Consider the following 26,805-nt stretch of genomic DNA (forward strand, 5'->3'; position numbering starts at 1 on the left):
AAAAAAAAAAAATCCTTTCAGTAAGTATTCAGACAAATTTTCTGCTTTTTTAAAAAAATATTTCTCAAATTTTGAATGGAAACAAAGGTTGTGGATGTTATTAGCAAGCTTTTTATTCATGATACCATCTATGCAAAAAGGCTGGAAAGACATTAATCAGGTGGGCACAAATGCGTTTTGAACAGTTCCTATTTTTCTGCTGAACTGAGAAACTGCCACTGATGCCTATCTCTTCTAACATACATTTCTCTGCCCCTTGGTTTGAATCCCAAGTCTTCAGACAAACAATGTTTTTATGACATTCTGTTTCACGGTGAGAGAAGGAACTTCAGAGTTTCTCTGTAGTGTTGGTGGGAGAAATAGCACCCAATCTTGACCCATGAAACTCATGCTATATGACAAATATGAAGTACATACTTGGGTGCTCTTCTTAGTAGTGAAAATTATTCTCTTTGGTCTCCTAAGTTTCCTACAGCATATTTGTAATTCCATTAGAAGAGCATTACTTTCCACCGCTGTATAAGCGCAGCAGTAAAAGGATTGCAGTGCAACAGAAAAGACATTTGTAAAGCTAAACGCGCACACAAGTAATTTGTTTTTCCAGATGTCCTTTTCTCTGAGATATTCCATTAAAAAGAATAAAGTGAAGTCTGACTCCGAGCACTAGATTGTCATAGGATAAGATCATTTCACCTGTATAAAATTAAGGATTCTGGACTCAAACACTCATCTATCCCCCTTTTATAGTTGCAAGGGACCGAGAGACACCTTGAGAGAACAATTTATTTGGTCCTAATCTAGGCAGAAAGCAAAAAGTGAGCCACCATAAGACAGTTTATACACATTGCTTACCTCCACCAGAGCTCTCTTGACTACACGGCTGATGTCCCTTCTCCACTCTGGGATATCTGGATTGTAGTCATCCAAGTTTGGGGAAAAGGATAACCTCAAGGACCGAAATTGCTCTGCAGATACAATGACGCAGTGGTAAGACATCTGAAAATGCCTTGTGCTGAATGAGCAGAACTTTGTGAAACCTGCTGCAGCTTGTGTTTTGCTTTTCTTAATCAATCTGCTAGTGATGCATACAGTGTCAGAGAATCCAGCAGTAAATTGGAGTGATTCACTGCTCAGGTGTCACAAAACTGAAAAAGGTGATAGGTCATTACTTTTAATAGGTGGATAGCATTGGAAGGGGAGCTGAGTGGAGAATATAAATGCTACCTTCTTCTTGATTTCTGAAGAAGACAAACTCTGCAAAGGAAGCTGTGATCATATTCTCATAGACATGTTGCAAACACCTGAAATCTTAACTGGACAGCCTTGGAAAAAATGCTTCTTAATCTTTGCTTTTGCTAACAGGGACACTCACGCTGATCACTTTCACTACATGCTTAGGGAATTTCCATTGGTTCCTGGACTACATCCACACTATATGGCATTTGTTTGTCATAACTGTTTCTGAGGCCTGAGTACAATATCAGAGCAATGCAGATTTCTGTACCGGACTGCATCACGCTGCATTGGCTTTGAATTTGAGCCAGGCAGCTTCTGTGTGAGTAAAGAGGCCTCTACTGGCTGAAAAGAGGAAACCAGCTTACAAGCAGCCTAAAATCTTTATGATTGTGTTTGACTAATATATAGTGATTGACAGATCTGATACAGAGGGTTCTGGGAAGACAGTCAACACTCTGCAATCGTCTCAGTCTGGACTAACATAACTCAGAGGCATTATGCTGAATTGATATCACTGGAAATGAGCTTACAACCTGGAATTAAGACCTTATATTGCAGCCTGCATCTTTAGCTCTTGATTATGGAGAATCCTATGTAAAACAAAGGGAGAAAGGCTCACCATACACAGCGATGGTCTTTGTGTCCTGAAGAATGGTGTTTCCTGCTGAGACCTGAACAGTGATGGTATTCATCCCTTCTACAGAAAATGTAAATGTGATGCTCCCTTCCAAAGTGATCAGTGGCTGCAAATACATCAGAAGAAGAGAAAATAAGTTAATTTGGCTGTAGAGGAAAAGCAAAGATGAGTTTGGCTCTTTGGCCTATTGGGATGGTTTGGGGAATTGGTTCCAGCTTGCAAAAGTAGGAAGGACCGTGTGACCTGGAAGCCTAGCCTTTCTGGAGACTGCTCAGGATGACTGAAAGGCTTTCTGCTGAGCATGCTGTATGTTTGGAATCCCATGTTAAAGTGTCTTTGCTCTCTCCAGAGTACTCTCCAGAGAGGTGCAGATTCTAACTAATAGGAGGGCCCACCAGGTTCACTGCTGTCACACTACTTTCCCAGATCTAGTTGTGGTTTGTTGAAGGTATTTAAGGAGGTTGTGGCAGAACAAGGAGGCAAATCAACATTTCTCAGTTGCTCTCCTGCATAGGCACGGAGATGCTGCTTTTGGAAAAGGGTGGGTTTTAGAGAGAACACAGATCCCCTCGGCTTCATCTGCTGTGCAAGCCAGTTAATCAGTGAGCTGTGCTCCCTTTCAACAGTCTCTGCCATAACTTCTGTTTTCGCTTATTAATGAACTCTGGATGAGGTCTTCAAAGCACATAGTATTAAGTCAAACTCTGTTCCCATTGTAGTCTGTAGTAAAATTCTCACTTCAATGAGAACAGAGTTAGACCAACTCTGATCACTTATGAGCTTAGAAGATCAGAAGGAAGGTTAAAAGGTGAGAATCAGAGCCTGTAAGTACCTCAAGGGAGAGACGATTTCTGATACAACAGAGTCCTTTAATCTACACACAAAGACATAACAAGATCCAGCAGCTTGAAACCAGAGCTAGATAAATTCAGACTACAAACACAGGGCATATGTTTAACACTCAAGATAATTAGCTGTGGGGAGAAAGCTGGGAGAGAGGGTAAGAAAGAAGCAGTGAATTTTCCATCATCTGTGGGACAAAGCAACAGGAAATTCAAATTCTACTTTAATCGCAAAGAGGTAAATAAAGCAGGAAATGTTGATGCAATCCTCTGACCTGCATTGTACAGAAGAAGAACATGTGGTTGAAGGCCCATGTCAGCCCTACAAAAGCCATGAGAATCTCTCCCCTTAGAGATTAATAAGGGTGCCTGGGTACTGCTGCCACAAAGGCACATACAATAACAGTTGCAATGCCAGTGCAGATTTACTAACTCTGCAAGCACAGAGGCAGCAGAATGTGCTGTATGCTATTTTCAGCTTTTGTTATTGCTTTTATAGTGAGTGAGGGAAAAAGCATACTAGAAGCACTTTGGGACCTTGGTTCTATATATCTACCTTGGATGAAGATGCCAGTACAAAGCTGCTGACAATTTGCATGAAATGGCAATAAACCTGCAGCTAAGTCACAGCAGTAATCACAAAACGGTTCCTATATTTCAGTGTTGGTACATCAAAGATCTAAGAATTAGCGTCTCTTCCTCTGACTTGCAGTTTTCTTGTGTGGAGGACTATTTAGAGGCATTTTCAGACCCTTCTCTTCCTCCTTTCCCAGTCAGAATTCCTCCTTGATTGTTTTGATATAAATCCATAGGGAATACAAACCTCTGTGTTGTTCCCAAACCACCAGACATAAGTAAGTGTTCCCACTTGACTTGGCCACAGTACTGCCGTGGCATTGACCTCCTTGTTCTTCGTGGTGACAAATGGAAGAGATAAATGAACATGTTCCAAGGGACCTGCAGAGACAGATACAAGGTGTGAGTCATCCCTCCCTGTGAAATACCAACTTGGGATAGAGGGGATATGAGGGGAGACCCACTGGTTTGAGGAAATAGTGTCCTAAATCACCACAGGGCATGACATTTATCACACCTGTACCAGTGCTGAAATCTTGTGTTCTTTATTGCATGGATGTCAAATATCCAGGAACAGTATATACCACTTAAATAATAGAAGCAGAGCCCAGATATGTAAACAGGGTCTTCATTAAGAAGACATAAGAACGTGCAGGACAAATGGCTTCAGTTGACATGGAACATCTCTGTTGATGCAAATTATTATGATTTGGTGAACTTCAGTAATACTGTATCTATTCATACTGGATGAAATTCTGTCTGAACACAGTTTTTCACTGACTGCTTTCATTTTGTTACCCTATACTCCCTCTTTTCCACAGTAAACTATTTTATTTTTTAATATAAACAGAACATAATTCATTTGACAAGTGACATTATGCCCAGGGTTACACATTTCTCATGTTTTGGAGACAGATGGGCCTTTGTTATTGCATCTTGTCCTCTAGATTATTTTTTAAAACGTGTTCTGACTGTTCACTTAGAGAACAAAGCAATTGTTCTAAAACTGACATAGGAAAAAAAAAGACTTCCCAGGTGATATGGGGACATGGGTTTCTAAAACAAGTAAAATTCATTTCCTACATCTGTGAGTTTCTAAGTGATGAGAAGTGGAGACCACAGCCTAAGAGGGTCGACTGCATTGTCCATGTGAATATTTTGCTAAAGGATCTTTTATATTTTAGGAGAGGATTTTTCTGAAAACATCACATGCGTAGCATCACTTAGAACCTGGCTTTCCAAGAGAAACACTGAACATTTTAGAGCAAGCATCCCCTGACCCTGTATCACACACATGCAGAGAGGTATGAAAAAATTCACCTAAACCAGACTGTATAAGCAATGCCAGTATAAACAAGAACCACTCCTTCTGATTCATTACTAAAATGCAGATTTCTTTGTGGTATAGACTTAGCCACTGATTAACCTAACGCAGCCCCCTCATGTGGAACTAACCAAAGACTGCTATAGACACAGATGTGTGGCTCATTTTTCCTTCAATAATCAGCAGTCCCTTTTATAAATTCTTAAGAAGCTGGAATTTCATCCTTCTGATTTTAATGGAATTTCCCTGCTCAGGTATATTTCTGTGACCTACAAGACACTAAGAACTGAGAAATGGCAGCTTCCCAAGCTGAATATTTTGCAGCTCTGATATCCTTTGGGATGTTTGCCAAATGCCAGGTACCACCAGCACAGACCTCTAAAGGAGTACATTCCCTCACACCTGATATGGTGACAGTTGTGACAGTGACTATGACACCTGTGTAAAATCTAGTTCACTCCAAAATAACTACACAGTTGCTCAGAATACAGCTAAAAAGACCACACTGCAGAGGACACCCAAACCCTCCTCAGACCTGTGCCATGCACTGGCTTAGAAAGAATGTGAAAGAATGGCTCTGACAAGCCAATTCTGCCTCAGCATTTCTCTTCAAATAGATGATGGGTCGAAGTTGCTGAAATGCTGAACTATTATCTGGCCAGCAGATGGGGATAGCTCATTCTGGATGGGCTCTTAACTGCTAGGAGTCTGCACCCTTCCAGGTAAGTTTGTAGAGACTTATTTCAATGTGTATACCTTATACAAAGTACAGTCCATGCACAACAAAATACTCCTGCCTCACAATACAATAATAATAACAATACAATACAATAATGCCTTACAAGACTTCCAAGAGGCCAGATTCATGCTTATGCACCCCAAGCTAAATAAAGTAGCCTTGATCACTAGAGAGCTGAGAGGCAAAGCTAGCATTTCCATAGATTCAGAAGCTTTTGTAGATCTGGGCATTAGGCTTTATGAGGGCTTTATGAATTTATTGTACAACTCTGCCTTCAGCAAATCTATTGCTAGTCTGAATGGCACCATACTCTGTTTGTAATCTGCTCTGAGGTCCCTAATTCTTCGCAGACAGTGGGAGGTGAAACACATCTTTCAGGCTGTGGCTTCTCTGGAGGTCAGACACCTATAATCTAGGCCTGACTTCAATGATAATGCAGGGACATATTGAAGTCACATATTGACTTTATCTAAACACAACTCAGAAATATATATTTATCAGCTGCTTAGTAGCATGAAGACATCTGGATATTGCTTCTTAATTGTACTGTTAAAACAAATTCTTAAAAAACAAAACAATTCTTAAGCCTTCTATGGCTCAAGAAAATGAATTAAATTAGCTACAACCCAGAAAGCCAATGCGAGTAAGGGTGAGGGCCTCCCTGCCTTCTTCTTCTATTTTGTGGTTGCACAACAGAGTGGTTATTGTTATAGGGGCTCGTTACTGTGCAGATAGGCTGAGCGTATGCAAAGGTCCCCATGGACCTTTGTTGTCAAACAGCAAACAATTACCAACCCTGTTCATAGAAGGCTGTCAGAACCTCTTGTGAAATATCAACTGCCAAAACAGTGCTCCATTTCTTTCCAGTGACCTTTTACACAGACTGGGAAAAAAAAAAAAAAAGATGACCACAGCTCGTGTTGAGGTGACTTTCATAACCAGCAGCAGAAGGAGGAGGATTGCTGCATCCTGCATCTCCCCTGCTAAGCACCCAAGCACAAGCAAGAAGGCAAACTACAGTGTGACTCCAGAACCACTCCTCTGCAGACAAGGGCACTCTCCACTGGACCAAACCCGAGCTTCCTCAGTTGCTGAAGAAATTATGTGAAAGCATATAAAAATCTGCTCTAAGCAGAGTTCCTTTTCTATCATACAGTGATTCTCAAAACCATGCAACAAAACCAACCAACCAAAAAAACAGTAGCTATCTAAAAGCTGAGACCTTACCTTGCCTCGCCAGTGCTTCAAAGCAGAAGTAATTCAGCATAAATATATAAATAAAGAACCAAAGCTTGATAACAATCTGATTTATCAGCAGAGTTCTTTTTTGCAAGATAGATAGGAGTTTTTCAAACACACGACACTGCTGAAGGACTCTGTGACACAAAAGTTTATGGCAGACCAGTATCAGGTAAGGGAATCATAAATGGTACACGATGCTCATGTCTTTTTCAAGGAAGAAGTTCAGGGAAGGATTTGTTACTGTTCCCATCATGCTACCGCATACACCTGCTGTCTCCTACACCTACAAATCCCACTGGTCCCATCTGCTTATACGACTGTGCACCATTAGAGAACTGCCCTCTTCCCCTAAAGGTGCACCTGATTTCATGCTAAGTGAAGTAACTCCAAAACCAGAGTCACAGAATGTGGAATGTGCTGAATTATCTAGGCAATATGTGGAATTACTTTAGTAGAGGCTAAGTAGTATTTCTATACGCATAACGTAAAATAAAAATAACTAAGTTTAAAATATTTTTTTTCTTCAGTAAATCTGTCACATAGATATACAGCCTAGAAAAGTAATTAACAAAACCCAACAAAAATAACAAAATAAACAAAAAAAAGAAAATAATTACACAATGTAAAACAAATTATGGCCCCAAACAAAATCCAGAGATACTACAGAGTTTCACTAACGGTCAAACATTTTGGATTCTCAGGCATGTGCAAGAATAAAGATGAAAGAACACATTGCTGGTTTTATACAAAGACTGAGATACATTTCAGGTGTAAATCAGAGAGAGCCAACATATAAAAAGTTTGAAAAGAATAGCAAAAGAGCAATGTGAAGATAACATTTTTTCTTGTTATACTCTTTTAACACCAGGATTTTGGTTCCTATGACAACAGAAAGACTGAAATGCACAAGTTTCCATCCCAAATGTGTCTGCATTTCATTAAAGGGCAAAACACTGTATGAAGGGAAAGTCAAGGTTTTTAAAAGTGAATAAAAGATGTCTTTATTTTTCTGGCACTGTAAACATGCCAACCACAGTGCATTTCAGAAAGGGAAAGATAATACTCTGAGCTGTCTCAGATTGGACCACCCAAAGTTAGAGGTTAAACACGGTCCAAAAAAACAAACTGCTATTCCTTGTGTCTCCTCTCATTCTGAAGTCCTCCATTGGAGGTCAAACTCTCACCATCTCCCATCACTTCATCCTCCCACATACAAAGTCCAAGCATCATCTCTCAGAGCAAGTGATAATTTTTTCTAGGAATGACAGAAGCTAACAATGAGTATGAACATACATACATGTTACGTGCAGGTAGAGGACAGCATTGTCAGATCCCAGGCTATTTTCCACCAGCACGGTCACTCGGAATATGCCCACGTTCTGGTAGGTGTGTTTGATCCCATCTTCTGTTGAGCTGAGATTGGCATATGAAACAGCGGTGCCGTCGCCAAAATCCACCTGAATGAGGGATCTTTGGAGATCTCCCTGTGGTGACAGAAAAAAGAAAGGGTCAGAATATACTTTTTTTTTTCTTTTCTTTTTTCTGAAAGAGACTTGTTGGAACATCAGTCCACAGCCTCTGATGTCGGCAGGAGTACTGGTGGGAGCTACAGAAAATGACTGCGAGAGACTGAATCAGTGGAGTGATGTAGACAGATCATACAGAGCATATTCACATTCCTGATGTTAGCAGAGGTCACTTCATCAACTTACACAGCAGACACTGGAGAGAAAGTGATCCTTCTTCAGGTTAACTCAGCTGCATTATTAAAGGTGAAGTATTACAGAAGGTGTATGCTGTAGCCTTGCATTCCTGCTTGTCAGGAAAGATGGGCATTATTTGTAAACATTCCAGCTCCTTTCTCCAGGTTTCCTTATTGTGAAGAGCAGTGTTGTAGTGGGAGTGACACTCAGCAAGCACTAAGGATGTGGGTAACTGTCTCAGGAGTCTTTGGAACAAATCACATTATGCGTTTTGCATTTTAAATCATAAAAAGTAAATAGACAAAACAGTGCAAGAAGGAACTTTGAGAAGTCCTCAGGGAAGGGTCAACCCTATCTAAGCAGCAGGGTGTTAAAAGAACCTTTTCAGTCTTACATGATAACAACCAGTTACAGGAGCTTACAACTTGTTCAGCAGCCTGATTTGAAGTGAGCCTGATTTGTATTTATTTCAGAATAGCTACCAACACCACTGACACTAAGTGGCACCCTTTGTGACTGCCTCAGAAGAGGAGAGCTAATGAATTGACAAGGCTGATTAAACTCTTCTCCTCCTGCCTAGAGATAATCCTATCAGAGTGGGTTTGTAGCGCAACTCAGACTGCCACTCTTTGACATTATTCTCCTGGGCTGCTAATCTAGCAGGTTTCAGAGCTGTTAAAATAAATTACAATAAGTAAATAAATAAAATCCACAGCTGGGGGTAAAAATTTAAACCAAAGCCAAGGATATCAGAGATCTGTGTTATTCATGCCTCTTTAATGCAAACCAATCCTAAAACAGGTTTTAATCTTCTGCTCTTGAAACTGAATTCCAGTCTGCTGCATGTGGTTTTGTCAAATGCCAAAGCCACATGGTCCTCAAAGACATATAAAACCCAAAAGAGGAGGGTGATGTCATTACTTCATTCTGCTTTCCAGACAAAAAGCAAGTTTCTGATTTTTTGTTTGCAAGCTAGTTTATCAGACAGAGAAGTAAGCCTCAACTGTATACAAAACAAACAAACAAACAAACAAAACACAAGAAAAGCTCCCCAAAAAACGAAAGATAACCCATGTCTTATATGTTAGAAACACGAGATTTTCTGATATCACAAGGCAGTGATATGTGTCTGATAAGGGCAGCTTTTCATGACCAAATACAGCCTACACTGCCCTGTATAGCAACTATGGCTGCCTCATACCCCCTGTCCTTCAGGTGAGATGTAGAATCTTGTCTCAATTTAAAGCACTCTTTCTCCTTTTGGGAGTGCCTCTCAGAGGCTCCGCTTGATGCCTACATGGGGTATGTCCCAGCTTCCTGTTGCTATGCAGCAGCTTACAACCAGGCTGATCCCGAGGCAGCTGCCACTGTCTGCAAGAATGTCACTGAAATAATAGCTGAGGACAGTCCAAAAAACTGGCTGAAAATGCTCTTAATTTACTTTGGTTTCCTTCTTTCCTTACCACTCTGAGATAGAAACAGTCCTCTGGATGCCCAGCTAGAAGAAAAGGTACCCATGTAAATGGTTGGCATCAGGCAGGTATTCACATCAGAAAGGGAAATGTGTGAGTGTGAGAGAACTGGAACAGAATCATTCCCATTCCTCATGTTCCTTCTGTCTTTTTATCACTTGTTGTGAAGACAGAAATGGTGGAAGCATGGCTGAATGGGAAGTGGGGGCAGCCGAGCTCTACTTCAGGATAGCAAGAGAGATAAATTGTTCCAGACACTCTGTTTTCAGAGGTTAAAGTGGTACTCATTACACTGCCCTGGCACCCTGCTGGAAGCTCAGTTGCTTCCAAAGGGGTGAGACAAAAATAACTGTATTGTTCTGCTCTGGAGTATCGCAGACTGAATGTGTAGAGACAAAGGCATCCCCTGACAAAAGCATGTGCCTGGAGCTTCCTAGAGATACCCCACGCCATTTCTCCCCAAGTTGTGAAGGTACGGACAGTAAAGTCCCTAAGTGACACAAGTTATATGAAAGAGGATGTGCAAAGTTACAAACAAGATAGGATCATAGAAACATAAAGGTGGGAAAAGGTCTCTAAGATCACCAAATCAAACCATCAACTCATCATCACTATGCCCACCAAAACATGTCCCTCAGTGCCACATCTACCACTGTTCTGTGGTATTTTGACTTCAAGCCAGCATGCAGAGCCAACATGTTTGACATGAGCCAACATGTACCAAATGGGATTTGCCTCCACAGACAAAGGTGAGCATACATCAGTTTTCTGAAGAACCCTTGAAAGGTCTTCCAGTTCCTCTATGCCCATCATTGCTAGGGTTTTAATTTTTTTTTTCCTTTTTTTTTTTCTTTCTTTCTTTCTTTCTTTTTTTTTTTTTTTTTTTAACTGAAAAGAGATGACACATTCAAAAATTATTCAGCAAAGCCATACTGCTGGGACAAAAGCAGTCTGCATGATTAAAACCACACTGCCATAGTGACCCCGCTGGCTTTATCATATCTGAATATATTTGAGGTCAGGCAGTTGAGATATATTTCAGGACAAGGTATCTTCCTCTGCATATTTGAAGTAGCAGAGAAGATGAAAAGCGCGATACCACATTAGAACAGTTCTGTTTCAGCAAGAGACAAAATTCATGTTCTAACAGACTTTTCTTCTCATCTTCATTTTTCTCTATAGCCATGAAACCTGTAGTGTCTACAGGTGCTGCCAGGGAAGGGAGCCATTTCCAACATATGCAGGATTTAGATTTCAAGTTTTCTTCCAAATTCCCCTGGGAGAAAAGATGCTGACAGAGACATCTGAAAATTTAATTGGAGAAGAACTTGAGCTGCTATTCCCACAGCCTCTTTCATTTGTCTTAGCTTTTTCTGTTTTGTTTTAAAGCCCTTTGAACTGGAAAAGCACTTTCTTTTCAGTAAGACCCAGGCTATAACACTTCTCTGAAAATGCCACATTTTGAAAGGCTGACATTTAAAATTCTATCTTAGGAAAGGAGAGAAAAAAAGTCAGAAAAACAAAGAGATTGTGATTTTGTCTATTTTTCATATGTTTTATCTGTGCCAGGAAAGAGTATGGGCAGAATAAACCAGAAGACAAAGTAGGAAAGCCAAAATCAAAACATTTCCTTACAACCTGCACCTGATCTACATCAACCCCAGCTCCAGAGAGCCATTTGCATGTGGCTGATTTTCCAAGAGAGGATCTGTTTTGCAACAATTTGATGCCTATACATACATCTTGCTAAAAATCTCTCTTTTTACTTTTTTTTTTCTGGCTTCTCCTCAGCATTTTGACAAGTCCAGCACTACATGAGAGGGGTTTCTGAAGCTTTTAGCCCGATTAAGGTAGACACAAAAGCTACTGTGTTATTTCTGCCGTCACAGCAAAGCACTTGGATGCAGTCATTGCCGAGCTGTCTTCGGGCATCCTCTCTAGCCTTCACTGGAAGAGGTCTTTAATGCCAGTGCTCTTAGGCACTGAGGAAAAATTTGACAAGATGGCTGCTTGCGGTGATATCTGTGCATTCAGTGCCTCATTCACACATTCACACATTCAGTGCATCAATCACACTATGCTAGGCAACCACAATTATAATAGTTGGAAAAATAAAAGTACTTTTAGTGGATGGATTTTTTTTACCAAGTATTGGGTAAAATATAAAATATTTTGTTTATAATGCATTGCAATATGCACAAAGTTGGGTATATCTGAAGACTGCACATTTGATAAAGCTTTCAGTTCAGCCAAAGACATACATGTATATTGAAATTCAAGCATATGAGTATTCCTTTTAGCCAGAGAAGAACACCTGGGAATTAAAAACAATTTTTCCCAAGGCCCATCTTATGCCTTCTTCCCATACACCATGAGATGCTAAACTATAAATTGGAAATTTACTGTTTTCTAAGGGATTTTCTCATTAAATGCCTACAGAATTTCTAAGCATAAACAGAACACTCTCCATTCCCAAACCAAAATACACACTTTTCCTGTATCTTGCCAAAACAATAGAGCATTCATAAGACACAGATGTTTCCAACAAACTCCATGAAGCTTCCTGCCTGGGGATATGCCAAGAAACTGACTATATACTTCATAACAATATTGTTACATTTTGATTACTTTCACAGAGTCTTGTTATTTCAGTGTATCTGAGGTTGGGGCTCATTCAAACTCATCACAAACACTCTATCTGAATTTTGCCCAGGAGGTTCTAATCATGAATTTTCCTTATTAACTTACAGTCTTTGTATATAAATTGAAGTATTAAAACAATGAAACACAGTTCAAGGTTTTTAATTTTGTTTCCCATGTTTCAAATTTAATTTTTAAGTCTTCAATTATGCATCAAATTGTGACTCCTTCCTTACAGATGTTGAAAATGAATTTAATTATCCTCCGCAAGAGACAGACACCACTGTTGAACTGTCTTCATGAATTAATGTTTTAGAAATCTGTTTTGTGCTTCCTTGAGAGCAACCTTTTATACACTGTGACATTTTCCTGTCACCATTAGAAAACATCCATCAAACATTTCCATTGCAACCGATTATCTGTACGTGGGATAATTTTTGACTTTGTCTGTTTAAGGCATACACTTATTTTAAAAAGATACTTATGTTCAACTTGGTCAAATACAGAAAATCACATTTTCTTTTCAAATTCCCACTTATGAAGAGATGCTCTTTAACTTTAATAGCAGAAACAGATTAAAAATGTGTCTTTTATAAGGCTGGGTACATGTACTTCTTTTTCTACACCAACACAGTAAATTGTACTAATTGAATGTTTCGTTATGACTGCCAGTTCTGCCAACACAATTCATCTATGAACTTTTTCTACAGGACTAGATCTGTGCTCCACAGGAATTAGAATTACGCCAAATAATTCAACTTATGCAACTGGAGGTGCATTAGAAGACTGTAGCACTGTGTCATCATGAAGGAAAGGTCAACTTTTATACATTTTCATGGAATTTTAGCAGAAGATTAAAAAAATGCATGAAAGGCTTTGATTTCACCTAACAATCTTGTCATCGTCAGTAACAGAGAAAATGCAATTATAATTCAGATGACAGTGGTATGGAAGAGTGGATGTACTGATCTTTGGCTGTGTGCTATTAAGAGGAATGTGTTGGTGTTAGAAAGATAAACAGCCATGATTCACAATCTGTGTTTAAAGTTAGGATAAAGGTTTCAGATTTTCATAATCTTTACTAACTTGTGATATCAAAGAGGGAACACAGTAGGACACTGAAAAACCTGTGCTTTCATGTACTACTAGCTTCGCATCTTTAATTTTAAGTACAGCAACAACAAAACAATCCTAACACTAAGCTTACCTTTCAGCTGAGTTGAATTCTGAATTACACCAGGCCACAGCGCCATGGAGGGAAATGTTCATAGCACTGTTCCTTTGTCAGCAGGGTCCCCTAAGCTCATTAAATGCACCCAGGCACAATGTTCATTGGGTAACCACTTATTGAAAGTCATTACAGAAAGCCACTGTGGTCTACATGAAATCCAGGGCTTTATTTTTATATTCACTTAGCACGGGAGATTTCTTTGGCCTTATAAGCATTCAGCATAAATATGAATAGCCTGGAAGACATGAGGTAGTAAGCGAAGTTCTATTTTCAAATGAAGGAAAAAGCAAAAAGGTTAAGTTTCTTACTTAAGGTCAAACAGAAATAGCTCAGAGAGCACTTCAGGAATGAGTTCAGACTGCCTGAATTTCAGTCCATGGCTAAAACTGTAAGAACTAAAGAGTTTTCCCCGCATATCAACCTAATCAAAACATCATATAGCAGAAGAAAGTAGTCAAATGCAAGCCAGTGGGGTGACTTTGGCAAGTGAGAGGTGAAGCAGATCTGGAATGTCAAAGACTTTTGGCTGTCAATTTATCAGGATAAAAAATAAATTAGAGTAGGCAGTTTCTCCATGAATTATCTGTAATGAAACAGCCAAAGCCCTGAACCATTCTGCCCTGAAAGTTTTTACCAACCTTTTCTTCAGCAAAGACATATGAGCAATCAGATAAAACAAGTTTGAAAGCCATTGTGCTGAACAGAGTTGTTCTGGAAGCTGCTGCTTCTAGTGTCTCTGCTGAAACAGTGCAGCAAGAAACACAAATGTCTGATGTTCATACCAATAAGTGAAATATAGAAATAACAACTAGGTTTGTGACAGGAAAGAGATCTTCATGACCATGTGATGGGGAAGACATGCAGAAATAACACTTGCTTAACAAAATTCCTCTATTTTCTACAGCAGAGCAGGAAAATATGTCAGGGATGTTGGGTTTAAGAATTTGACTGGAAAAAATGTCTTTGTAGCATTTTATTTGAGTGGATTTTTTAAAATTATTGTTATTTCTTTTTCTTGTGGAAAAATTAAGCAAGGATTAAGGTTATGTAGGATGAGAAGCAACTCTAGATGAGTGCTATGGGTGAAAGGCACCAGCCTGATCTTTATCCGTGTACAGAGCATAAAGAGGCCAGAGCAGGACAAAGGATTAACCTTTAAAGTGACATCATTTTGAGGCAATGGGAAATCGCCTTTAAAGCACAGCTGGTTTTCTCCCATTCTGCCAGTTAGTGACAGACTGTGACTATTCTGTTTTGCTCAATGGGAATTTAAGAACAAAATTACCAGCTTAACTATGGTGCTCTGCTTATTAAATACTTCCACAAAAGTTTGTACGAGATACACGCTAATTATAAAAGGAAGCACTGATGCATTCTGACTGCTTCCATACAGTAAGATTTTCACAATGATTGTATGTAGTCTAATATGTGAACTAACCTGGAGGAACCTTCCTAATCTGACACTCTGTCATGATTAGAATGACAGTCTGCAGTCCCAGCCTTGAGCATCACTGCAGACATAAGGGTACTCTACAAGAAACCCCTGTGTTGTGAATCCTGCCTGACTCCCACAACTTAGTGGAAACATCAGTTTTCACTGCCACAATTTTACTCCTCTCTCAGATATCCCCTTCTACTTCATAAATGTAGTGATTTTTCAGGGCCTCCAGTGAGCCTGCATCTAAAGTTTGAAGCTCTTTTCAGACCCAGGTAGGATCCAAAAAGAAAATAATACTTCCTATCTAGATTATACTGTGGTGTACACTGGCACAAGGCACAACTCAACAGAAAATGGCTTGTATCTTGTATCTTGTTTGTAAAGGAAGGAAAGTTTCACAGGCGTTGGCCGAAACAAAGTCCACACTAATCAAGCTATGCAAACTCCAGTGATCCCTTCCAGCTTCAGCAGTTCTGCAACTATGTGAATTTGATACCTGCTCTATGACAGGATAATTGTTCTTTTACTGAGTTGTTTAACTTTCCTGGTGAGTGGTGTGATTTTTTTACTGAAATAGTTTATCAAAAATAATTTAGTGTATATAAAAATACGTTCCTATGACTATAATTTATTCTCTCATATCATATAAGCACATAACTGGACAAACTTTCATCTTTGTTGAATATTTCTTTTGTTGTAACATCAGCCCAAACTGTCAGATTAGGTCAAATTCACATCCAAAATTCTGCAAATTCTATACGTTGACAAATCCAGGAGCAGAAGGTCAGGATTCATCTGGCAGGGAAGTAATTACCAAGGCTGCAGGCTGATCAATACTTTTCAATGCTGAGAGCAATTCCTAAACTCCTCCTTATGAAATATCCCCCAAAACGGGTCCCCTTTAGATTTCCATTGCAGCTGACTCACTTATCAAAATATGCTTTACATACTTCGTGATGCACAGCATGCATCCAAACTCCGATGAAAACTGAAACAGTGTTATCAGAAAAGATCGTGACCAACTGAAAACACAGTACAATTCACAACAGATTTGTGTGTAACAGAGTGTCAAGGACACTCTTACAAGATATGCGAGTTCAAACACTCAAAGCAGGAAATTTGTTCTGAGTTTCCCAACGCGTGAGTTACTGCATCTCCCCCTATTGGTATAATTCCTTGACAGATCTGTGATTGATGTCTTAGGTTACCCATCTCTTTCTCTCAGTCTGTTGTAAGACTTTTCTGAGAATAGAAAGGCAGCAATAAACACTTCTGGAGGGAGAATATAAAAACATCTTTCTTGGTTGCTTATATGCTTTTTGAAATAAAGTCTGAAAGCTTTGAATCTCATTTTGTACTTCTTTTCTTCATCTTTAAACATAGAAATCAATAATGTATCCTGGTCAAAGTATATGTTCAAACTGCTATGATGGCATCTGCAGTAGCTATGTTGTATGAGTTTAACTACTATAATGGAGACCACCTTTTGGAGAAAATGAACATTCCAGTTGTAGAACTGCTTAAGGTTAGATACGATTTATTACATTATTGTCTTTGCAGATCAGGACACATGTTTGCTGGAAAAATATCAGTAGTAGAATGCAAAAACCCCAACATGTCCCTACAAAACTCAGCACCAGAGGTCATCCTCATTTCTCTATCCTCACTACTAATGACATGTGGTATGGTGAGGGTCAGAAGTAATTTCCATGAATACTCTAAAGCTCTAAAAGGATATGCATTATCCCCCAGTGCAAAAGCACAGTTGTTTTAGGATTTATTGTCCAATTGCACGTGACAAAGGGTAGAAGTTTAAAGAAATCAAACTGGATTAGGGAAAAAAAGATATAATAATTACTTTGTAGGAGTTATCATTTAGGAGCCTACAATTATCACAGATAAGGAAGTGGTAAGCAGAGAAAACAGGTGGAAAAAAACCCTTTTTTTCTAGAGACTCATAAATGGAAAGAGGAGTACTGTGGCGTAATAAATTACGTTAGAGATATAACAGGAACACAGATTCCAGTTAGAGACTGAGTCAGCTTCGCATCTGCAATCAATTTCAGACTCAGTGCTGATGACATCTTGAGATTTTACCCCCAGGCACTTAACCAGTATGCAGAGAATCATAAAATCCTTTGATGGAAGGGATCCTTAAAAGTTATCTAGTTCAACTTCTCTGCAATGAACAGGGACACCTACAGCTAGGTGTTCTCAGAGCCTGGTCCAGTCGGACCTGGAATGTCTCCAAGAGTGGAGATACCAACTCTTTGGCCAACCTGCGCCAGTGCCTCACCAGCATTATTGTAAAAATGTTTTTTCCTTATATCTAGTATCTTAGACAGATACATAAGGGAGCTGTTTTTGTCCTATACTCTATTCACCTTTCTACCACTTTAAAACTTCGGTTAGCATGACTCAGACTGAAATACACCCACAGAGCCTACCTCTTCCAGTTGCACCAGAAAAGTGACATTGTGTCCTTGCTCAGCTGTCAGTTTGCCATCAGAGGTTATTATGCGAAGACCCTGGGGAGCTTTGCCAGGACATTGCTGTGGTTTTGCTGTGTACTGCTCTCTCACACCATCCGTGCAGTTATTAGAAACAACTTTTCGGTACCTGCAAAGGTAAAGAGAGAAACTGTACAAGATTCTGACAGGGAGCACAACAGGGTTAACTGGGAACAGGGGTACATTTCTGAGGTTTCTTTAGATTAAGAAGATTGGAAGAAAGCAGATTCTCAAATATGCTTTATGATTTTCCTCAGCCAAGTATTCCTCACATACCTAACGTGTAAACAATTAATAATGTTGTTAGTGACAGGTAATATTTAGCACAGCTGTATACCACATACTATATATATTGCATAAAACATAGAATTCTATGACAATGTAGGTTATAAGTTAGATAATTATAAAGTTATAAATAGGTAATATACATATATAGTATAATTGTATTATATTATTACACTTTTAGGCAGTTAAACAGATTTTCTCATGTCTCAAAACCGTTCCTTTGTCATCAGCAGTGAAACAATTCTACAGATATAAGCCTCCAGAACTTACAGTAATGATAAAGTGGAAGAGGATGACAAATTATGCCTATATTTGAATGTACAGAATTCCAAAACATCTTAGATTCTTTTGTTTCAGTCATTTGCATGAGAAATGCAGTTTGAGGTCAGTCTTTTAATACAAAATGCATCTTTTATTGATGTTCGAGAGAGCCGAAGAACAATCAGCATTTGGACTAACTGCCCATATATTACTTCTTTGTACATATATATCAGTTTTATCTCTTTCCTCTAATTTATTTCCCACCCTTTCTGGCTCATGTGATCCCAAATGATTTTAACAGGATTGCTTTCAGAGATTTAGTGGTCTGGCCTTTGCCTTACATTTTCCACTCAAGTTTCTTTAAGACATCATTTTTCATAGAAAGTTCTGGACCATATGTGATGGTGATCTGGAGGGCATTACTGTGCACCCCAGCAAATTCAATAATGAAGAAGTCCCAAGGACTTCACCCAGCTTTGAGTCACCAGTGGTAAATGCTGTCATCATTGGGTTGAAGTTCACTGTGAAGTGCTCTGGCTAAAATACTGTCTAGTGCACCACTTACCCAGTGCTGTTGAGATAACTCTGTCCAAGGCTGCAGTCTTTTGACAAGGAAGATGGATTATACCAAAATGCTGGTAAACACTGCCCATTGCTGTGACGTTCATATCCATAATCACTGTTTGAACATTAAAAGAGAGTTACACACAAACATTTAAAAAAGAAAAAAGAAGAATTAACACAGGTATTAGCTCACGCTGTCTGCTATTGATACAAGTTGTGATTTTCCTCAGTATGTTTACTGGAGTTTCTGATTTTTTTAATGATGGAATAACAGATTCTTCATCTTGCCTTAGCTTTTGTTATGCATAAAGTTACCCTGCATACATCCCAGCACAAAAAAGTAGAACTAGATCATTACGATTCTTCCAGGCAGTTCATGAGCTACTGCTTTATCTGTTCTCCCTAGGCAGTCCAACAGTGTTTCTCTAGCTCATCTCTAAACCAAAATATGATAAAGGCCAGAGATCTTCACCTATTTCAACCACTGCTGTCACCTCTTAGAAAACCGAAGTGCTAAACAGTTTGATATATTTGAAAACCATGTTATACAAGCTGCAGAGGAAAACCCACGCTCTGAAGGAGCAGAGTGAAGGTACAGAAGGTATTTGGTAATTTCTGTTTTGGTTTGGAAGTGGAAATGTTGGAAAAAAAGAAAAGAAAAGAAAAAAGAAAAGTTTTAGAAACAATAAATCAAAATGGAATCTTTTGCTCCAATTTGGGTTTAGCTCTGACTAGGTTTGATTCAGTTCCACAAAAAATAAGCAACATTTCCAACTGTTTTTTTGCTTTCAGATAAATGCACAATAAATAATGTTCGATTATAAAACCTGTTTATCCAGTATTCTGTTTGCGTGGTTAGTTTTCTAGTCATTCAGTAATGAGAACTGTTTGGACAGAAAATCATTCATTCCTTTTACTGAGCTTTCTCCATACAGTATAACTGAGAAGCTAATGGGTCACCGTTTCTAAGAATTGCCATCCAGAGGTTCACAGACACCATTCCAAAATTCCAGTTGCCATATGACCTTTAATCTTGGAATGGTACTTCTTAGCTTTAGTAACTTTGTATCAAGTAGCCAAATGTTGAAACAAAACAGGTTTAGAATATTCTTAGATTATATGATTAAAGGCTTACATTTGGATACATAAAGAAGAACGAAGAAAAACAGGAGACCAAAACCCTCAATAATATGGATGCAGTCAGTGGAATCCCTGTCCTGGCTCCTCTAAGAACTGGTCAAAAGACAACCATCAGGCCAAGGTGGGGTGGAGGCTCACCAGATAGACAACTGGAGAGGCGCTGCTAAGACTGCCTCACAGACTGAGCTGGGTTACTGCACACGGAGGAATGGGATTCATTATGCTAAGGAATAGCATTTGTGGATTGTACAAAAGTTATTAGGAGATGTGATGCGGAAGAACCAAATGCAGAGAAAGGGAAGGAAAAAATTGTACAAAATAAGGAGAAAAAAGAACAGGCTGTGTGTACGCGGAATGTTTCTTTCTTTTTTTTTCTTTTTTTTTTTTTTCCATTCCCTTTGTAGCATGCCCTGTCTTCTTCACTTCTAACTATTTTCCTTTCTGTTCTGTGTGCACATGTGTGTGGAGATCTAAGTGTCTAAGTGTTAGCAACTAGAGTTAGAACATGGCTCGCAGGGAACTGAATCTATAGAATATCCTGAGTTGGAAGGGATTCTCAAAGATCAAGTCCGACTCCTGGCTCCATGCTGTTTCCTGGGGCATTATCACTGTGACCAGAGAGCAGAGCTCACTGCTGCCACTCTGCTCACTTAGAGGAACAGTGGGCTACCAGGACGCCTCCCCTCAGCCTCCTCCGCTCTATGCTGAACCCAAGGATCTCAGCCACTCATAAGGTGGACATGGAGAGGGCTTTTATCACAATTTTTTTACCCACGCTTGTAACTTTTCAAGAAAATAAATGTTTCAATGTAATCTAAAAACAGCAATTTAAAGGATGACATTAACAACAACAGCAACAAAACAACTAATGCTACACATCATGTGGAAAAACTAAATACAATGAACTGCACAACTGCTCCATAAGAACATTTTGGCAGCTGTGCTGCTTGGGATAGCTACGAGTAATTGAGAACATGCTCTAGGAAACAGCAATGAACCAGATGACCTAAATGGGTCTTTTCCTCAGTTTTTGTGATTGAATTTTCATGAATCTATTTACTCAGATGCTAGTGATTGAATGTTGCTTAATTGCTTTGGAAGCATTAGACAGCGTATTCTCCCATTGCCATGCAGTCCTCTAATCATCCTTGTTGGATTAAAAACACTATGGCTGTAGAAACACTTTATAATGAAGAATAACACCACTCTGATTTGCTTACAGAAAACAAATATTTACACACAAGTGGGACTCCTGGATTTTTGTAATTCATTTGTCAACACTTTGCAGCACTGTATTTCTAAGTTATCTTGTATCACTCTAATTAAAAAGGCTGTAACACTCTACACACACAACGTTATGTAATCAGGTGAAAACAAAACAGAGCAGTGAGATCTGCTGCAGAGGGGATCAGTATCTGTAGTCCAACTTAATACAGCAGTAACCATCTGTGATCTCTTACTATACACATCTATACTCATGCTCTAATTTTGTTTCCTGTTAGAACTCACAAATCTGGGCAACAGAAGTTTGACTTCACTAGGTTTGACTACGCATGGATTTCTCAAACTCAAGAGAACGAAATGATAGGATTTTCCACAGCAAAAATAGTTCTAAGCACAGAAGTTTCACAGTGTCATTTTCAGGCTTGCAAATCGTCTGGCTCATTAAGGCCCTACAGAAATGTAATCCCAGAAAATGACATGAATTGTTGTACCGTATCTCTCTACAGATGCACCAGCCCCCCGTTCACCTCCGCAGTCTTGGAATTTAATGAATTCCTTGGCTACAGGCTGGTGCATTCAGAACACTGATGCTGACAACAAATTGCTGCCTACAATTTGGCACAACAGGCTTTGCAGCAATCAACAAGCATTAGCATCAATTGGATTGCCATAGCAAGAGCAAGTATAGCAAAATATGGAAACAGGAAAGGCATCAGCTCTAGCCTGCAATCAGCTAGCCAAGTCACTGCCAGGTACCTGGGAATTGGAATTTGCATATATTGATGGTATTTTCTGCCTGCTTGAAAAGAACTCAGGTGAAATAGATAATGTACTTATCAAAATAAGAGCAGAACATTTAACAGCAGGGCTTGTTTTATCAGCGTGAAGCAGCCTACTATCTGTCTCTCACTGACAATGGTTTAAAATATAGACCACTTTTACTGGTTTAAACAGGAATTGTATTTGCGTATTCACTTATTTCTTCTATTTACAAGTCCTCCCTTGCAATTAAAGACAGACTGAATCCAGAAGTTCTATAACCCTGCACCAAACTCATGGTAAATTCCCTGATTTTGTGTTTGTGTACAAGTAAAAATCAAAGAAAAGAAATCCCTTTTGGAGGTCTTTTGCTTGAAAACACATGTGACAAAGTTACTGTAATGGAAGAACTGTAAATCTACATGATATTATTGAAATCCCACTGCTTTAAGATAAGAAATTATCAGGTAAGTCAGAAAAGTTTCTGAGACTGCAGAGATGACTTATAACATGAGCACAGGATTTCCTTAATTTTAACAGCTTCACCTTAAGGTCAACCATGCCAGCAACAGTAAACATTACCCATAGTTTTACATTCTCTGCTCTGCAAACTTTCCAGACCTTAAGTAGGTTGGAATCAAGGTACCTAAGCTTAAAGTCACCTTTGATCTGTAGTTTCCAAAAGGTCCTCTAGAAATAATTAACCATGGCCACAGATAGTAATGTCTTACTATCATTTTACTAACTTAATATTTTCTAATACTAAACTATGGTATAAGAACAGATTTCTGTTTAAGGGAGTTCTACTTGCTTCACAGTATTCCAAGGACTCAAGCTGGGATTTGTCTAAGAGAAGGATGGATTTAGCAACACTTTGAATGATGGATCTAGGAAGGCATATGATTATAACTGCACCAGTGTTCAGAAGTACAGGTCACTCCAGTTTATCTTAACAGAATATAAAACCCCCAAGTGTCCTCCAGTAAATCTGTGCCTTGTAGATATCTAGAACCCTACGGATGCAGAGATACATCTCAGACTTGAATCTGTATTTTCGACGACCATTCAAAATGAACTAAAATGAATTCAAAATCACTATTTGTCAGCTAACTATGCCCTCTTGAATGATAAAACAGATTTAATTAACTTCAGGATGCAAATATATGTTCTTTTCAGAACTGACATTTGCATGACTGCATGAATCAATGAGTGCTAACACATGAAGCCAACACAGTCTGATCACATTCAGCATCTGCCTTCTGCCTCAACGCAGTTTATCAAGACAGTTTCTCATGGCAGAGGACTATGGTGTTTTAGCATAAGAATTAAACCTAGCAGGCAGGTCTGTAATTTAAAGCCTATCCGATAAAAAAAAAAAGCCAGACAGATCCTCACCAATATCATCAGTGAGATAAATATGCCTGACTCTCAATTGCACTAAGGCTCCTTTGCACCTTTTTAGCTATCTGAAGTCACTAGCAGCAGCATAAACAGACTGCTGCTCCCCTTGAAGGCATGAGATTTAGGAACACAGATAGGAGAAGTGCTCAGTATTAATGGCAATGGGTTCAGAGGGAGGACTGGCAGAGCAACACTTCACTCAAAGTTTCTATTAAAGGACATGGGAGACAGGTAGCTGAAGAATGAGCATCACTGAAGATTTCCATCCATGTCTGGAAGGTGTTTCTACCAAAGAGATATTGCTGTAATAACATCCAAACAGCAGGAAGGAACACAATGGAAGGAAAACAGCTAAATTAATGCTTTAATAACACACAAGTAACGGTGTCATCCATTTACCCAAATCAATTAAATGAAGAAGAACAATCTCGTTTCCAGGCTGTTGCTAGGACAGAATTGTTGAGGGTTCCTGAACACCTATTCCTGAAGCACCATTGCCCTCTGGCTGTGAGCTGCAGCCCATGCAGGGAGCAGTACGTGTTTGGATCGAGGGACATCTTCTGTCAGAAGAGTTCAGATTCCCGAGGCTGGAGAATCTATAGTCATTTCTAATGCCACTCAGTTTTGTTGCTGTGTAAAGCAATAAACAAATGTGCCCTTTTCTCTGAGAAAGAACCACAATGGACTGAATACAAATTTGAAAAGAACCTTGAACTCGTGATATTGTTAGGAGAAAAAAACAAACACAAAACAACAGACAATCTAAGTCTTTTATGACTGGCTTTTTTCTACACTCTGAACTGATAAAACAACACACAGATCTAACAGCAATGATGCTCTTTGTTTGTTTGTTGTAACTTTCTCATCTACATATGATTGATTTTACTCCAAGCTCTGACAAGCTTAGGTAATAAAATGTTCTCCTTACAATTTCAGTGTCCAAACTACACTGAATGGGGCAGGGATTGTTGTCTTCTTTCATTCTGTATACAAACCCGTATCCTGCAACCATTACTATTAATGCAAAAAGCTGTCCAGATTACGTTAAGATTGTAAATCCAAGTGCAGCCAGTACAGGGGCTTCTCCCTACCTGAAGGATACGAGTTCCCTTAAACCAACTTCAATTCAGAGCCCTGATCAGCTTAAAAAAAAAAAAAAGCATTCAAAAGCACCACGGAATTGTCATAAATGAGGATGAGAAAAGAGCTGCTGCTTCTTGCAGGAAACCCCCTCCAGAGGACATCCTTTCACAGCAAGGCTTTATTGACTGATATTCCTCCAAATTTCCCTTCAGCCCAGCTTATGCAGGGTGCTACTGCAGTGAAGCCTAGTGAAGAGTTCAATGAGGCATGCACTGAACACTATGGCACAGAAGCAGAGCTTTGACTTTGTTAACACAGTGAATCTGGGCTGAGAAATTCAGTCAAGCTAGCAGAACTCTTTTTTGCCATTTATTTCCTCCCCTGTCTTCTCTTCTCTGTGGCTTTTCCAACATTCTGTGGAAAAATCTCCATAAGACCACATTCCTGACTGCACTAAGTAGATAAACAGGTGATGACTATTTGTGGTAAATATTTGTGAACTGGATGTTTTATTCTTTTTCCTCAGAGGCAGTGGAGAAGGAAGCTGAAATGGATAAAGTCAAAATCCAGATCTGAGGACTACATGAATAACAGGAGCTCAGAGTATTGGGGAGGATCATGATATCCTACTCTAAAACAGAAGTGGTTTCACCAGGAGGAGGAATAACCTCTTAGGTCAGAAAGGCTTTTTAGCAGTCTGCTCAGCTCAGAGATTTGCAGTACTTTTAAGGATATTTTTCTCAGTCTACTTCTAACAAGAGGATTTCAAAATTCTCCCCATTCCAACAGATCCAAAGGGTCTCATGAGTCTATGTGACCTGTCTGTCACACATCCTTAGCCATCCAAGTATCCTCAAGTTCTTTTACAGCGCAGCAGACCTTTTGCAGAAAGTTTCCTCTAGGTGCATGTAAAAGAAATAAATGCCTGTTTCCCCCCAGCAAGAATCACTGTGGTATTTTTGTTCTGCTACTAGCAACAAGCCTTTATAGCAGCAAATCACTCAATCAGTTTCAAAGAAATAAAAACATATGTTCTCAGAGTGAGAAGTTCTGCAATGAAAGCAGAGGTTTATCAGAAGCGTTTCATGACTGTGAAGCACTTATGAGTTTAAGGGGCTTAACCACTAACAGACTGACAATGCATTAGTCAGACTTCTAGAAACTGAGTATGGGGATTGGTGACTCTGCCAACCCCTGTATTCTGGTAAGGTAGGAAGCACATCATTTTAGGTAATCTCACACTATTCGTGTGCCCATTGCTCACCAGTCAAAGTCTGCATCCGTGCATACACATGGCTCTGAAGTCATACCCCCAGCATATTTTCCTTGCATGCATTTCTTCTCTGACTTGCGCTTCCTGTAGATCCTTTTTGCTCCCATGATGCAAGCTTCTCCCTGGAAACAAAACCAAAAATATATTTCTCTTACACCCACTAGGCTGTTTGTAACACCCATTTTTTCCAAGACTGTGCAATATTAAGGGCTATGACTCAAGGGAAGAGGATGGAAAGTCAAATACCATGTCAGTACAGGGGAGCTAATTAAAGTTATGGAAGCTTTAATTGAAATAAAGCAGCTTTTCCAATACACACCAAGAAATGATCTGGGGTTACCTATGAATCAGATTCAATTCTGAATTTGTTCCAAGCCCAATGAGTATTTGAGTCAGACTCGTTTCTTGTTTATAGGTTAAGTTTCACAGCAACTGAAAACAGAGCCTGGTCCCTCCACTCCAAGATAGAGTAGGTCTGTTCCGTTAGTTTAATCACTTTGGCAATGATTTTATTCAGTAGAAATTAGTAATATGTATACACCTAAATATTTTCGACACTTTCTGAGTTCATTTTGTCCAGGGTTTGATTTGTAACATACTGGATGTTAACACTTCCTTATCTCTCACTATTTTGAACACCCTGCTACACATTTATATCTAGGGAATGTGGCAAAGCCCTGTGAATTCAAAGGAAAGCAAAGCAAAAGTCAAAAGTACACAGTCACCTTCCTAAAAATAGCTCTGCAAGCTCCAACATCTTCAAAGATATACTGCAAAATTCTTAGCATTTTTGCTTATGCAATCACAAGAAAGTAAAGAATAAAAAAAAGTGTCTCGCTTGTTACATTTTGTGATGTTAAGATCACTATGGGAAAAATAAACTTTTCAGACCTTTGATTTGACCAAGAAAAGAGAAAGGCCCAAATGGCACCTGGTGTAAAATCCTGTGAATTTTTGAATCTCAACATGTAAGCCATATTTGATATTTTTAGTGTGACATTGTGCCTTGTGTGAGCAGCCAATCTGAGTCAAGCTACTTTCATTTCGTATCCATTATTAAATTCTTGCCCAGCAAGACAACATTTGATGATACAAATGGGTGTACCTCTTTAGATTGCAGTGAAGACTGTGGTGTTTAAATGACCACAGAATTTGGGCTTTATTTTGTTCTAACCTGACTGAACACAGGCTGCCATGGCAAACTTAGTGGAACTTGTAAGATGCC

The 26,805-nt window shown here is 39.2% G+C and overlaps 1 protein-coding gene across 1 annotated transcript in view; it reads right to left on the reverse strand.

The window, feature by feature from the left end:
- Positions 1–26,805, reverse strand: part of LOC122175874 (VPS10 domain-containing receptor SorCS1-like) — a 268,752-nt gene that overhangs the window by 19,936 nt on the left and 222,011 nt on the right. The window contains exons 16-22 of the mRNA XM_042863898.1: positions 25,572–25,702; positions 18,702–18,815; positions 17,528–17,699; positions 7,894–8,080; positions 3,539–3,672; positions 1,856–1,979; positions 853–965 (exon numbers count right to left, since the gene is read on the reverse strand). Coding sequence (XP_042719832.1) covers positions 853–965; positions 1,856–1,979; positions 3,539–3,672; positions 7,894–8,080; positions 17,528–17,699; positions 18,702–18,815; positions 25,572–25,702 — 975 coding nt within the window. The remainder of the gene's footprint in view (positions 1–852; positions 966–1,855; positions 1,980–3,538; positions 3,673–7,893; positions 8,081–17,527; positions 17,700–18,701; positions 18,816–25,571; positions 25,703–26,805) is intronic.

This window comes from Lagopus leucura, unplaced genomic scaffold (genome assembly GCF_019238085.1).
Source record: "Lagopus leucura isolate 7727_CA_CO unplaced genomic scaffold, USGS_WTPT01 Super-Scaffold_741, whole genome shotgun sequence".
In the NCBI taxonomy this organism is placed as follows: Eukaryota; Metazoa; Chordata; class Aves; order Galliformes; family Phasianidae; genus Lagopus; species Lagopus leucura.